Source organism: Siphateles boraxobius, unplaced genomic scaffold (genome assembly GCF_051911475.1).
Source record: "Siphateles boraxobius isolate OS27281-9 unplaced genomic scaffold, OSU_SipBor_1 111, whole genome shotgun sequence".
Classification (NCBI taxonomy): Eukaryota; Metazoa; Chordata; class Actinopteri; order Cypriniformes; family Leuciscidae; genus Siphateles; species Siphateles boraxobius.
In genome coordinates this window covers 419,174-435,000 of record NW_027508713.1, presented here as the reverse complement: position 1 = coordinate 435,000, position 15,827 = coordinate 419,174, and the positions used below count along the sequence as shown (strand labels likewise).

The following is a 15,827-nucleotide window of genomic DNA, read 5'->3' as shown; positions in this document are numbered from 1 at the left end:
ATACATTATTTCATTGTAAATAACATGCAAGGAAGATCCCTGAAAACATTTTATACAAATATTAAAAGGATTTTCTTTTATTATTATTTTAATATGTTCCTTGAGGTTCTCTTATAAAGTTAATAAAGGATTTTGCACAGAAAAACAAATATATATACGCGGAAAATATTATTTTCCTCCCTCATTCTGAGTGTCTGTCTGAAATGATCCGTTTTTAAGGATCGGCTCCTTTAGTAAATGGACACTGTTATGATTGGCTAACGTCACTGCATAGGAAACAGTATCTACACACACTCGCCATTACACACAAGTAAGTGTTTGAAAAACATTATTCATATAAAACTATAATTTACAGACAAAGCATTATGAAATCATTTACTTGAGCTTCATCTTTCAACAAAAGTTTCTTTGCAAACGCTCCATTACATTGTTCCTCATTCACAAAATAATCTGCAGTCAAATTCTCCAAACCAACATATAATCCTCCGGCGTGATCCGGGACGCCATTAATGTAAACCGCTGGGATCGTCTGTGCAGAGACACAAACCTGCTGTTTAAACCGGGACATTATACACTCTTCTATGTGAGCCTGGACCACAAAACCAGTCACATGGGTATTTTTTAAAATTGAGATTTATACATCATACGAAATCTGAATAAATAAGATAGTACATTATTTGACCGATATACAACTATTTGAAAATCTGGAATCTGAGTGTGCAAAAAAAAAATCTAAACATTGAGAAAATCCCATTTAAAGTTTTACATTTATGTTCGTGATTGTGCTGCATCCACTCATGAAAATAAAGAACTTTATATTATATTTGTAATACTTTTTTGTAGAAGAAAATAAAGCAAAATTATATAAAATGGATAAAATGATATAAGTGAAGAAAAATTTTTTTTTAAAATAATATATATAATAATATTTACGGTAGGAAATTTACAAAATATCTTCATGGAACATGATCTCTACATAATATCCTAATGATTTATATTAAATATATAATATATATTATAAAATATTTTACTTTTTTGTAGACGAAAATAAAGCGAAATTATATAAAATGGATAAAATGATATAATTTTTTCTTTTAAATAATATATATTTATATATTTACGGTAGGAAATGTACAAAATGTAAATGAACATCATAATATCCTAATGATTTTTGGCTTGTAAGAAAAATCGATAATTTTGACTCGTACGATGTATTGTCGGCTGTTGCCACAAATATACCCGTGCGACATGTGACCGGTTTTATGATCCAGGGTCACATATTTGATGATGTAATTCTATTGGTGGAGATCTTGCTCTGGAGGCGGGCATATGCAAATGTGTTTGCTCATGTGTTTGCTCATGTGACATCACATGTGAATGTGTGTGCAGACGGTGGACTGTGATAATCTGCTGACCAACAGAGATGTGTTATGGAAGCTGATGCGGGAGAATAAGACGATCGTGGCGCCGATGCTCGAGTCCAGAGCCGCGTACTCAAACTTCTGGTGCGGCATGACCTCACAGGTGTGTGTGGAAACACCAGTGTGTCCTGTCAGTGTGTTCATTCTCTTAGTCTTAGTCCTGTGTCAAATGTGCTATTTAGTTTTTATCATATGTATTAAACCTTATTCTTAGTCAAGATTTAGGCAGTGAAAATGTGTCCGTTAAAGCACAATCTCTGATTGGGGGATTTAAAATCTTCACATCTGGCTAGGCTTGTTTAAAAAACAAACATTTATATTATATTATATATTAAATATATATATAGTATAATAATATAGAGAGAACTATACAATATTCTTTCAACTTTTTATTGATGAAAATAAAGTGAAATTATATCAAATGGATAAAATTATATAAATATTTTAAAACTTTTATAATTAACTTAACTTTTATAATTATAAACATTTTAGTTTCACCTTTTTTCATCAACAATATTGCATGTTGATATAAAAGGAAAATCTCTGATTGCGAGATTTAAACTCTTGAAATCTGGCAAGGCTTGTTTAAAAAACAACCAGTCACATGGGTCATTTTTTTAAAATTGAGATTTATACATCATACGAAAGCTGAATAATTAAGCTAGGACATTATTTGACCAAGATACAACTATTATAGAGTATATTTTATAATATATATTATAAAATATACTCTATAACAGCTATATATTAGATTGATTCTACTTTTTTTAGATGAAAATAAAGCGAAATTATATAAAATGGATAAAATTATATAAATGATTTTTTTTTAAAAATAATATATATTTATATATTTACAGTAAGAAATTTACCGTTTTGTCGTCTGCCGCTTTAAATGTTCGTGCTCTTTAAAGCAGGATGGATTCTGATTGGCTGTCAATATTTTTATGGTTCATCAGCTGGAAATAATGGTTCTGAAAGTGATTCCAGCAATATCGTCCCTTTGTGTCATTATCATTACAATCGTGGTTCATTTCAGAATGAGTTTTAGTCACAGAAAGCGCAGAAGTGTATAGTGGATACGTGGACATATTTTTGGAGTTTGTTTTCTTTTGTGTTGTTACTTTATTATTTTTCCCCTCCAGCACTTGTCAATACTTTGCATTTGGTGGTTTCACGCTAATAAACTCCACTATTGCACCATAATGCAGCTGCGAGTTGGACATCATTTTTTTTTTGTTTAACATCCCGGGACAGTTCCACGCCAAGAAGGTGCGCAGTCAGACCCGCTTTATCACTTTATCCGGTTGCTTCTCCGTATGTCTTTTCATTTTCTATTAGGAAATAGCCAGTAAATAAAGGCTTCTTAGATCATTTTGAAGAAGAGTGCTTTGATTTTTTCTTTTTTCCACTTGATCTCTGTTTACAGTGGTCGTGCTTGACGTGAACGGGCCTTCAGCGATGAACAAAAAGGTCATAAACAAACATTTTCTAATGTTTAATGAGAGTTAAACGAATGTTTTCAGGGCTATTACAAGCGTACGCCGGCCTACATGCCGATCCGCCGGCAGGAGAGGACGGGCTGCTTCGCCGTCCCCATGGTGCACTCCACGCTCCTGCTGGATCTGAGGAAGCAAGCGTCCCGTCAGCTGGCCTTCTTCCCGCCTCATCCCGACTACAGCTGGGCCTTCGACGACATCATCATCTTCGCCTTCTCCGCGCGGATGGCCGGTTATACTATATAATATATGCATTTATCCATTAATACTAACACTTTATATTCTATTCTATATATATATTAGGGGTGGAACGGTACACAGAAGTCACGGTTCGGTTCATACCTCGGATCAGACATCACGGTTCGGTACGAGTTCGGGACAATGGAGGGAAAAGCAAAACAAAAATGCAGAAGGCAATTATTTTTATTTTATTATTTTTTACACCCAGTTCTTGCGTCTAAATTAGTTGCTTACATTAACAAAATGAGCCAACAATAGCAGACATAAGCCCTTTAAATAAAAAAATAAATGGCCATGTTTTATAAAAAGGTTCACAAAACTAAATAAAAATGTTTAGAAAATATGTAAGATAACGTTAATTTAGTTGTAGGTTACGTTCTCTTATCCATTTTTTTCTAATGTCACAAGGAATAATCTGGTTTACTGCTTTACATGATTCTTTAGTAGTGTGGTTTGGGTGTCCTAAAGTGTTAGTAGAGTACCAAAGTACTAAAATAAACATTCACGAGTGTACCTTACTTCTCACCGGTGATTCCTGAGGGTTTAGAGGACAATTACACCGAGTCGCACACTGTCGTTTCAAAGAATAGTACACCAGCGAGCGCGAAGTATAAATGCCTCGTCCAGTTGGGAAGGCGCGCGCGCGGTCAGCGGAGGCTAAAGTAAACAAACCTAGCAGGCCAACAGATTAGGTGACCCTAAAGGACCCGCGTATCTAACAGTAGTTCCGCATTACATTAATTAATTTGCACGCGAGTTTTATTTATTTTTATACCGTGTATTCTCCGTGTTAATTCATGCACCGAACCGTGACGCCCGTACCGATTCGGTTCAATACGAATACATGTACCGTTCCACCCCTAATATATATATATATATACAGGTGAAACTTGAAAAATTAGAATATCATACAAAAGCTCATTTATTTCAGTAATTCAAATTAAAAGGTGAAACTAATATATTTAGTATATATAACTAAATATACTGATGATATTGATATCAGATTATATATGATAAGCATGATTATACTTCTCAGACGGCCGACATTTCTGTATTTAAAATCCTTTTTTTTTATTGATTTCATGTAATATTCTAATTTTCTGAGATTTTGAATTTGGCGTTTTCATAAGCTGTAAACCATAATCATCAAAATTATAACTTTTGCACGATATTCAAATTTTTCGAGTTTCACCTGTAGATATAGGAAGTACATGTAGATTAAACTGAGATGGGTCACAACACTTACATATGGCCCTACTGTTAGTTTCACTGCTTCTATTGTTCTCATTTGTAAGTCGCTTTGGGTAAAAGCGTCTGCTAAATGAATAAATCTACATGTTATATAATATTCTTTCTACTTTTTGTTGACGAAAATAAAGCGAAAATGATATAACATGCATAAAAATAATTAAATTCTTGAAACTTTTGTAATTATAAACACTTCGGTTTCACCTTTTTTCGTCAACAATATTGCATGTTGATATAGTCAGAGTTATTATTGGGCAACACTTTACAATAAGGTAATATTAGTTAACTACCTTAGTTAGCATGAACCCAGATTCATGTTCATGTTTTCATTGAATTTTAACATCGTTCCCCCGCAGACGTTCAGATGTACCTGTGCAACAGAGAGACTTATGGGTATTTCCCTGTGCCCCTGCGCTCCCAGAATACCTTGCAGGACGAGGCGGACAGTTTTCTGCACTCGCAGCTGGAGATCATGGGTGAGTCACATGACTAAGGTCTTGTTTTTCTGCTTGAAGTTCCTCTAGTGACTTTATCAAGGCTGAGAGCGTAACTGGACGTTCAAGATCATTTGTTTCGTCTGCAGTGCGCAATCCTCCGACTGAGCCGTCCGTCTATCTCTCTCCTACTCCTAAACAGCCTGATAAAATGGGCTTTGATGAGGTGAGGAACTCAGTTTTTTTTTATTTTATTGTATTATGATTTACTTTGTTATTTTATATTATGATATTTTGTTATTTTATATTAAAATGTTTTATTGTTTATAAGTTGTATTGTATGCATGTATTTTTATTTTATATAATTTTTTTCTATTGTATTTTCTATTATTTAATATTATATTTTATTATTAAAATTTATTCTATATTCAATTATTTTATGAAATACTAAAAGTATAAACTACTGTCATAGTTTAATATTTTTTATTTAATATTTTTTTTGTATTTTACTTTTTATTATAGTATAATTAATTGTTTTAAATTTTTATATAATTTTATATTATTATTTTTATGTGGTTTTATATCATAATTTGTATATAGTATATTATCTCATAATAAATTCTCTACTTTTATATCTTATATTAAATTTATATTAAATTAATTAATTTTTATATTTTATTATATAATTTAAATTACTTCTATATTACATTATTTTATGTAGTATAAACTAGTTTTATATTTAAATTATATATATATATATTTATTTTTATTTTTTATTGTGTATTTAATTGTTCTATCTTTTATTTCATTTTATATTATTATATGTTTTATTGTATATGATCTCAAATGAAATTAGAGAATGGTATATGTTATTATTGTTGTTATAATGTGTGTGTGTGTGTGTGTTGAGGTGTTCATGATAAACCTGCTGAGACGCTCAGACCGCAGGGATCGTATGCTGAGGACTCTCTACGAACAACAGATCGAGTGCAAGATCATCGCCGCTGTAGATGGCAAGTATGTCTCAAACACACGAACACACACACACACACGTCTGCAAACATTAGCTTCCCATGATGCCCCTCTCTTACACACCGACTGCCTGACACGAGTGTGTGTGTGTGTGTTTCAGGGCGCTGAACAGCAGTCAGGTGGAGGCGCTGGGGATTGAGATGCTGCCCGGATACAGTGACCCGTATCACGGCCGGCCGCTCACTAAAGGAGAACTGGGCTGCTTTCTGTCACACTACAACATCTGGACAGAGGTGTGTGTGTGTGTCTGTGTGTGAGCAAGAGAGAGAGAGAGAGAGAGAGAGAGGGGTGGGGGGGGTGGGTCATTAGTAACCAGTGAAATATCAAGACACTACATATGGTGCTTTTCCATTACACAGTACCAGCTCGACTCGACTCAACTCGCCTTTGTTTGGTTTTCCACTGCGTAAAAGTTGTACCTCTGCTTTCGGGTACTTTTTTTCGTATCATGTCCGGCGAGGTTCTAAGCGAGCTGAGGAGATACTAAAATGTGACGTGAAACGCTGCAGACTGCTGATTGGTCAGAGAGAATCGTCACTATTCACCGCGTCATCATTGCACGCGGCACACGGAGCTTTTCGTTTTGCTGCCCTCAGCCTCTCCTGAAACAACATTTGTCTTCTTGCTGTGAGAAACAGCCACATCCAGAGGATCAAAAACAGCATACACTCGATTTCCTCCATTGTCCTGTGTGTGTGTGTGTGGGTAGCGGGTGTGTGTGGCGTAGTTCCTGTGGTGTCGCCATGACAACCAGGTACTATTGGGGAGGTGCTATCTGTAATGGAAAACGGAGCAAAAAGCGAATCGAGGCGAGTCGAGTTGAGCTGATACTGGGAGCAACGGCAAATGCTTTGGTTACTGTTAAATAAATGTTAATATTACATTCGCATTTAATGTGACATTTTCATATCAATCATAAATGTTAAAATATTAATGCAAATTTAAACAGTGGGATTTAGCCTTTCAAGTGTCTTAATTCAGTAAACATTGTTTTTCAAGTAATTAGACGAGACAGCTGTTAGTAATAAAATGAAGAAAGAAATGATATAAATGAAGTAAATGCTGCTTGAAGTTTTTCAGATATTTATCAGAAACTGGAGTTTATCTCCAGTAATGATACCAAAACCAGTGAAAAATCGTGAATTTTCACACCCATATTGATTCAAAAGCAAAATCTCATACTTTTATAGACTAAATATTAATGTAAATATTATGTAATTAAATGTAGCCTTCAAGTGTTTCTCAGTACAATAAACAGTGTTTTTCATGTAATTATTCAAGACGAGACAAGAGTCATTGAAAAAGTGCAGAGCAAAAATACAGTTTTCCAGATATTTATCAGAAACAAACATTTATCAAGTAAAATTCATGCTGAAAATGAAAAAGACAAAAGTTTAATAGCAATAAAAATATAACTACATTTTAAGATTTGTTTAAATTGCATTTATTTATTTAAAATGTAGTTGTTTATTTAGTTAGTTAAATTGTATTTATTATAATTTTTTTCTTGGGCTTGATAAAGGCATATCTGTGAGATCTGAAGTTGTGTAAATAACAGTTATGAGCCGGTTGTGTGTGTGGTGTCAGATCGTGGATCGAGGACTGAAGACGTCTCTGGTGATCGAGGACGATCTGCGCTTCGAGATTTTCTTCAAGCGTCGCCTGCAGAATCTGATGCATGAGATCCAGTCTCAGCGGCTAGACTGGGACTTGATGTGAGGAAACACACACACACTGATACACACGCACTAACACTAACACGTGCACACACACACACACACACACACACACACACACACACACACACACACACACACACACACACACACACACACACACACTCACACTAACACATGCACTCTCACACTCACACACACGCACACTCTCACACGCACACACACATACACACAGACTCACACACATTAATATGTATGTGTACTGCGCCCTCTACTGGACATTTGAAATAAGTTGATAGATTCAGTTTCTCATGAGCCGTCTGTGTCTCTCTCTCTCTCTCTCTCTCTCTCTCTCTCTCTCTCTCTCTCTCTCTCTCTCTCTCTCTGTCAATTCAATTCAGAAAGCTTTATTGGCATGACAAAAAAATAAATTTTGAATTGTCAAAGCATTAAAACAACATAGAAAATTATTTTGAACATTTAGTACAGAAAATAATGATAATAAAATTAAACAAAAAAGACAATATTATATGTATTCATGGCACCCTCTCTCTCTCTCTGTCTCCTGCTGTCAGTTATATCGGACGGAAGCGGATGCAAGTGGACCGTCCGGAGAAATCTGTTCCCAGAATCCACAACCTGGTGGAGGCGGATTATTCGTACTGGACGCTGGGATACATGATCTCGCTCCGCGGGGCGCAGAAGCTGCTGCGGGCCAAGCCGCTGAAGAAGATGCTGCCGGTGGACGAGTTCCTGCCCGTCATGTACAACAAACACCCCATGTGAGAGAGAGAGAGATGCTCATCCGTCTGTCCGGATCATTGATCCCAGTGTTCAGTTCCCTTTCAGTCGGTCACGTTCCACGCATCGTCGGACTGAACCCACTAAATAGGAATCTAGCTAGAGAGCCAATCTACTCCGAGTGTAACTGAAAGAGCCAATGCACAATGGGGCGCAGTCATTTACATATAACGATCAGCAGCTGCGATTGCACGTTGAGGAGCCGAGCGTTTCGAATGCTGTCTTCAGAGAGTGTTGATGATACACTCTCGTGTTGACGATACGCCGTGGCAGCGAGGTCGAATTTTTTCTCTCTTTTGCCTTTTATTTGAGCAAAACAATGGCCGTTCTCACAGCTGATAAGAGACTGCCTTCAAAGAGAGAGAGGCAGCGTCCAAATGACACTTTCCCTGTGTGTGTCGCTGCGACCGTTCCCCTGCGTGCTTCAGCACCAAGGAGAGTGTGTCCCTGAAAGAGCTTACACAAGTGGAGCTGCGTCTTTTTAAAGATGTCACTCTACTTGTGTGTTTCTGGATGCAGTCGTCACCTGGGATCGTCACGATCGCTGCCTCTCGTGTCTGGGCGTTGAACACGCTGAGGTGGCGTTCGTGAATGAGTCATGCACCCATTGTGGGATGATGTCCATCTCGGAGCTGAAGTCGAGACTCTCATTCCTGCAGAGGAACTCTCTGTCGCAATCTAACGCTTCTCAGAGGGTTACTTCAGGCAGGAGTGCGGCGACCTGAGGATCGAGGCCCTGCGGCTGGACAATTGGGTTCTTTGGGTGGCTTAGGCTGGTTCTCAGCCACACACCCCGGTTCCTGTGTTCCCGGAGGTGCATGAGGAGCTCGATGGTTCATGGATGCATCTTTCACTGCCAGAAACCGTCCCAGTAGCTCCTCCTCCCTCGCCACCCTTGATGGCGGGCCGGCTAAGGGTCTCACGCGCATCCCTCCAGTGGAACGGGCCGTTGCTCTCCACCTGTCTTCCTTCCCGGGCCTGTAAGCACTCGTCAGACTTAACTGGCAACTTAACTAGTCTTCAGTGTCACATGATCTTTCAGAAATCATTCTAACATGATGATTCTTTATCAGTGTTGGAAACAGTTGCTGCTTAATAGTTTTTTATAACCTGTGATACTTTTTTATTAAGATTCACTAATGAATACAAGTTTTAAAAAAGAAAACAAAAGAAAACTGCATTTATTTAAAATATAAATCTTTTCTAACATTACCTTTCAACAAGTTTGGGGTCAGTAATTTTTTTCAATCTTTTTTTGAAAGAAATAATACTTTTATTCAGTAAGGATGTGATAATTGAAAAAAAAAAATGCTGGTAAAGGCTTTTATTATTAGAAAAGATTTCTATTTTGAATAAATGCTGTTGTTTTTATCTTTTTATTGATCAGTGAATCCTGAAGAGCATCAGGTTGACATAAGCGGTTTTAGTAGGAGAGAAACCCGAGAGCTCATATTCTCAGGTGAAACTCCAGTGACGTGTTCTGCATGTTTATTAATAAATGTGGCACAACCACAGTTTCCAATAAACGGTTGAAGGTTTCCAGCGTATTCAGTCTTTTCAGCGAGGGAAAGTTTAACTCCAATTTTATCTGACTCCATTTTATCACAACCTCTACTTCAGGTTGGAATTACAATTGGTTATTGGTCATTTATATGGTACTTTATCTAGACATTAGATTATTATATTTACCTTAATATTTTGCCCGTTCATTAGGAATCTATGAATCTAGCCTTTACAGTCCAAGCACACTTGAATTAGTGCCAGATATTAGGCGGATCTCTTAAATCTCAGTTGGTGTGTCCCATGATCCACTCTAAACTGGACTCTATCTGGTACTGTCACAGTCACCAGTTCAGACATCATGCACTACATTTCCCCGCATCCCTCCTTCCGATCACCTGCACTTACTCACCATTTCATCCTCTCGTCCTCTGCTTCACTCGTCTGCCAGCTTCCTTCCTTGTTTGTCTCGTCAGACTTAACCAGCAAGGCTTACCAGGCCTGTGGGGAAGCCGCTTCTGCCTTACACAATATGGCGTAGCTGCAGGTCCATCAGGCCAAGGCACTGAAGGACCTGCACGAGGGTGGTCATGATCCACAAGTTCTCCAAGAACTTCGTGCCGCGACGGACCATGTGCTTCGAGCGATGAAGGTGACCGCGCAGTTGGTGGGTCGTGCGATGTCCACTATGGTGGTCCAGGAACGCCAACTCTGGCTGTGTCTCGCGGACATGAGGGAGACCTGGTTCCTTTAATCCCCCGTGTCCCAGACCGGCCTCTTCGGCGACGCGGTCGAGACCTTCGACCCAGCAGTTCTCAGCTGTACAGAAGCAGACTGAGGCCATCAGACACATCCTGTCTCGCGCTCAGCTGCTGCTTTCTCCATCCAGGCCCCCGCCAAGAGGGGCAGCAAAGCAAATATGCATTTCCCCCTGTGCAAAGTCAGGGAGGACAAGGAGCAGGTCCTCATGACAGCCCCTTCTTGGCTCATTCTTTTGAGGAGGGACCTTCTGACGCAGAGACGGGGCACCCTATGGCGTCCGGACCTCTGGAAACTCCACGTCTGGTCCCTGGATGGGACGCGGGGGTTCTCGGTGACACGGGCACCATCCACGAGACGTGTGTACGCCTTGAAGTGGAACCTGTTCGTCGAGTGGTGTTCCTCTCACCGAGAAGACCCCCGAAGATGTTCGATAGGGTCCGTGCTTTCCTTCTTGCAGCAAAGGTTGGAGCGAAAGCTGTCTCCCTCCACCCTCAAAGTACATGCTGCAGCTATTCAGCATATCACGACCACATAGATGACAAATCAGTAGGGAAGAGATCACTTAGGGCCTCTATCAAGAGAGTAGGGGACCTGCAGGCATTTTCGGTTGACGAATCGTGCCTGGAGTTCGGGCCGGGTGACGGCCACGTTGTCCTGAGACCCCAGCCCGGATATGTGCCCAAGTTTATACCACTCCCTTCAGGGACCAGGTGGTGAACCTGCAAGTGGTGCCCCTGGAGGAGGCAGACCCAGCCCTGGCTTTGCTCTGCGTCTGTACGTGGACAGAACTCAAAACCTCAGACCAGCTCTTTGTCTGTTACGGAGGCCAGCAGAAGGGAAAGGCTGTCTCCAAGCAGAGGATGGCCCACTGGATAGTGGATGGCATCGCCTTGGCTTACCAAGCACAAGGCGTGCCCTGCCCGCTCAGGTTACGTTCTCACTCCACGAGAGGCATTGCATCCTCCTGGGCGCTGGCACTTGGCTCCTCACTAACAGATATCTGTGGAGCTGCGGGCTGGGGACACCCAACGCGTTCGCCAGGTTTTATAGCATATTATTTTATTTTCCTGCTTGGATCCCATTTGTTTATTCTTCCACAGCTGCTCCTAAACGTAAGCTCGTGTCTTTCCCTTGGGCTAAGTCACCCCAATATTTCATGTGCAGTACAACCTTCGGGTGAGTCCATATGTGTATCTCCACGTAACTCCTTCGGGGGGTTGTGGCGTCCGCGATGAAAAAGGACACGCTTTCCCAGTGTTATCCAATAGTCTTATCCAATAGACTTACCCTGGAACAACATTTCCGTGTTGCCCGGGGTACAGGACCATTGTTGAAAGTTTTAATACTGAAACATTGTTAACAATTATTTTTATTTTTATTAATAATGATGATGACCATAATAATACATCAAAAGTAATAAAATAAATAAATGTATAATTATGAATAATAAAATAATTTAGTTAAAATAATAATGTTTTGATAATAATAATAATTGTATACAATAATTAATTAAAACATTATTATTATAAATAATAATAATAAATTAATTAGTAAGTTAAATTATGTTTTATGAACAATATAATAAGAATAATAAGAAGAAGAATAATGTAAAACATTATCATAAATAATAAAATAAATTATTTTGTTGATTAATGAAGTTTATTTTTTTATTAGTACTACTAAAAATAATGCAATAAATAATTTCACTGATTAAATTATAGTTATTGTTAATAATAGTTTAAAACAAAGGAAGAAGGAGTAATGATTTGATCTCTGAGGTTCAGACATGTTTGTCTCTCCATCATTTGTTCAGTTGTTTGTCTGTTCATCTCATATATCAACACTGTTGTGTCCCGTGTGATCTGTGCAGTGAGGAGTACATGTCCCACTTCCAGCAGCGGGACCTGCGGGCGTTCTCGGCCGAGCCTCTGCTGGTTTACCCCTCACACTACACCGGCGACCCGGGATACATCAGCGACACCGAGACCTCCACCGTCTGGGACAACGAGACTGTCCGCACCGACTGGGACCGGGCCAGATCCCGAAAGAGCCGCGAGCAGGAGGAGCTGAGCAGCGGAGCACAGAACTCAGACGTCCTGCAGTCCCCGCTGGACAGCACAGCCCGGGACGAGCTCTAACTTACACACACACACACACACACACACACACACACACACACACACACACACACACACACACACACACACACACTCAGACGTCCTGCAGTCCCCGTTGGACAGCACAGCCCGGGACGAGCTCTAACACACACACACACAAACACACAAACACACACACACACACACACACACACACACACACACACACTCAGACGTCCTGCAGTCCCCGTTGGACAGCACAGCCCGGGACGAGCTCTAACACACACACACACACAAACACACACACACACACACACACACACACACACACACACACACACACACACACACACACACACACACACACACTCAGACGTCCTGCAGTCCCCGTTGGACAGCACAGCCCGGGACGAGCTCTAACACACACACACACACAAACACACACACACACACACACACAAACACACAAACACACACACACACACACACACACACACACACACACACACACACTCAGACGTCCTGCAGTCCCCGCTGGACAGCACAGCCCGGGACGAGCTCTAACACACACACACACAAACACACAAACACACACACACACACACACACACACACACACTCAGACGTCCTGCAGTCCCCGTTGGACAGCACGGCCCGGGACGAGCTCTAACACACACACACACACACACACACACACACACACACACACACACACACACACACACACACACACACTTCTGCCGGGAGGTTTCAGAGACAGGACTGAAGTTTTCTTGGACGGAGATTCTCAGATTCTCCTGAAATGCTGGACTGGGAGCAGAAACGACGAGTTTCTTCATTTGAAAGGGAATGAATCCACAAGGACAATCAACATGATTTGACATTGTTGACCTGGATTAGTTTTAGATAGTTTTAACCTGATCTGATGGGTCTTGTTTAACGCTAGTCCTGGCCGATCTGTTAAATATGGATCAATGTACGTGATTTTTTCCTTTATTATGTCACATGATTTCAGTGAGCGTTGACTTTCTCTGTGTGCATCCCAGATGATGGTGAGAATCAGATCGGCATGTTTTATCTGATAGTTTGCTTGCAGACGACTAATTTATTGCTTGTCCAGCTCAGTCCCGTCATGTGAACCACACACTAGTGTTTTACTTTTGTTTTTATTATTTTTATTATTTTCAGTTGCCTTGGGAGATTTATAGGAGAATAGAAAACAATTAAACTGAGTCATTTTAAGGCTAGCTAGCAAATAAATACTTGTGTTGCAATGCAAACTAATGTTTACGTGATATTTCATGTGCTAACTCAAGAACCGGCGGTAATAAGATTTAGCTGAGTGAAAACACTCCTTTTCTGTTTCTTCTGTTTTCTTTTACGTGTTTGTCACACTAATCTGTACGTCTCCTGAATGTGCCTTTTATACCAAAGAATAAAGTATGTTACTTAAAGTCTGATTAAAATCTTTTTGATTATTTATTTGATTACACACACACACACACACACACACACACACACACACACACACACACACACACACACATATATATAATATATATATATATATATATATATATATTTGTAGTGGACATTTTAATCAGTAGTAGATATTGCAAAGGAATGCAACATGTTTTTCTCATTTGCAGAGGAAGGTGGAAACAGAAAATGTATGTAGTGCAATGTTTATGAAATGCAGAACCGAGCCGAAAGGCTGAGAGGGGACGTCTGCCCTCTGAGGTCAGAGGTCATTTAATGCAGGGGGGTCTTGTGGGCCGGTGAGTAATAAATCGAGGGTAGCAACCATGGTCGCTTTATCTAAGGAATGCAGAAAGGAGGCTCTGCTTCCTCTGAGACCTTGGGGAAATCAGTATAAAGATCGCTCAGCCTGGTATTGTCTCACTCACACTACAGCATAACTTCTGTGTGGTGACTGAGTCCTTCTTGCAAGAATAAATTCTTTTTAAAGACAGTTTGGTTTCAGAGTGTCTCTTACGCAGTGATGATTGTTTTATGATTAATTTTTGCCACAACAATTTATATATATATATATATATATATATATATATATATATATACTTACAGTATACTTATACATACAGTACCAGTCAAAAGTTTGGAAACTTTACTATTTCTAATATTTTTGAAAGAAGTCTCCTCTGTTCATCAAGTCTTTCATCAAAAATACATTAAAAAACATTAATATTGTGAAATATTGGAATTTAAAATAACAGTTTTCTATGTGAATATATTGCAATTTATTCCTTTGATCAAAGCTGAATTTTCATCATCATTACTGCAGTCTTCAGTGTCACATGATCCTTCAGAAATAATAATAATGATTAATTATCCATGTTGGAAACAGTTGCGCTGCTTAATCGTTTTTTATAACCTGTGATACTTTTTTTAGGATTCACTGATATGAATACAAATTAAAAAAGAAAACAAAACAAAACTGCATTTATTTAAAATAGAAATATTTTCTAACATTACCTTTCAACAAGTTTGGGGTCAGTAATTTTTTCAATCTTTTTTTGAAAGAAATAATACTTTTATTCAGTAAGGATGTGATAATTGAAAAAAAATGTGCTGGTAAAGGCTTTTATTATTAGAAAAGATTTCTATTTTGAATAAATGCTGTTGTTTTTATCATTTTATTGATCAGTGAATCCTGAAGAGCATCAGGTTGACATAAGCGGTTTTAGTAGGAGAGAAACCCGAGAGCTCATATTCTCAGGTGAAACTCCAGTGACGTGTTCTGCATGTTTATTAATAAATGTGGCACAACCACAGTTTCCAATAAACGGTTGAAGGTTTCCAGCGTATTCAGTCTTTTCAGCGAGGGAAAGTTTAACTCCAATTTCATCTGACTCCATTTTATCACAACCTTTATTTCAGGTTGGAATGACAATTGGTTATTGGTCATTTATATGGTACTTTATCTAGACATTAGATTATTATATTTAACTTAATATTTTGCCCGGTCATTAGGAATCTATGAATCTAGCCTTTACAGTCCAAGTACACTTGAATTAGTGCCAGATATTAGGCGGATCTCTTAAATCTCAGTTGGTGTGTCCCATGATCCTCTCTAAACTGGACTCTATCTGGTACTGTCACA

The 15,827-nt window shown here is 39.0% G+C and overlaps 1 protein-coding gene across 1 annotated transcript in view; it reads left to right on the top strand.

Annotated features, from left to right (window-relative positions):
• Positions 1 to 14,172, top strand: part of colgalt1b (collagen beta(1-O)galactosyltransferase 1b) — a 21,231-nt gene extending 7,059 nt beyond the window's left edge. The window contains exons 4-12 of the mRNA XM_077197752.1: positions 1,390 to 1,524; positions 2,945 to 3,149; positions 4,762 to 4,881; positions 4,989 to 5,065; positions 5,750 to 5,856; positions 5,972 to 6,104; positions 7,459 to 7,586; positions 8,123 to 8,329; positions 12,481 to 14,172. Of these exons, the coding sequence (XP_077053867.1) occupies positions 1,390 to 1,524; positions 2,945 to 3,149; positions 4,762 to 4,881; positions 4,989 to 5,065; positions 5,750 to 5,856; positions 5,972 to 6,104; positions 7,459 to 7,586; positions 8,123 to 8,329; positions 12,481 to 12,748 (1,380 nt within the window). The 3' untranslated portion in view covers positions 12,749 to 14,172. The remainder of the gene's footprint in view (positions 1 to 1,389; positions 1,525 to 2,944; positions 3,150 to 4,761; positions 4,882 to 4,988; positions 5,066 to 5,749; positions 5,857 to 5,971; positions 6,105 to 7,458; positions 7,587 to 8,122; positions 8,330 to 12,480) is intronic.
• Positions 14,173 to 15,827: the final 1,655 nt, after the last annotated feature.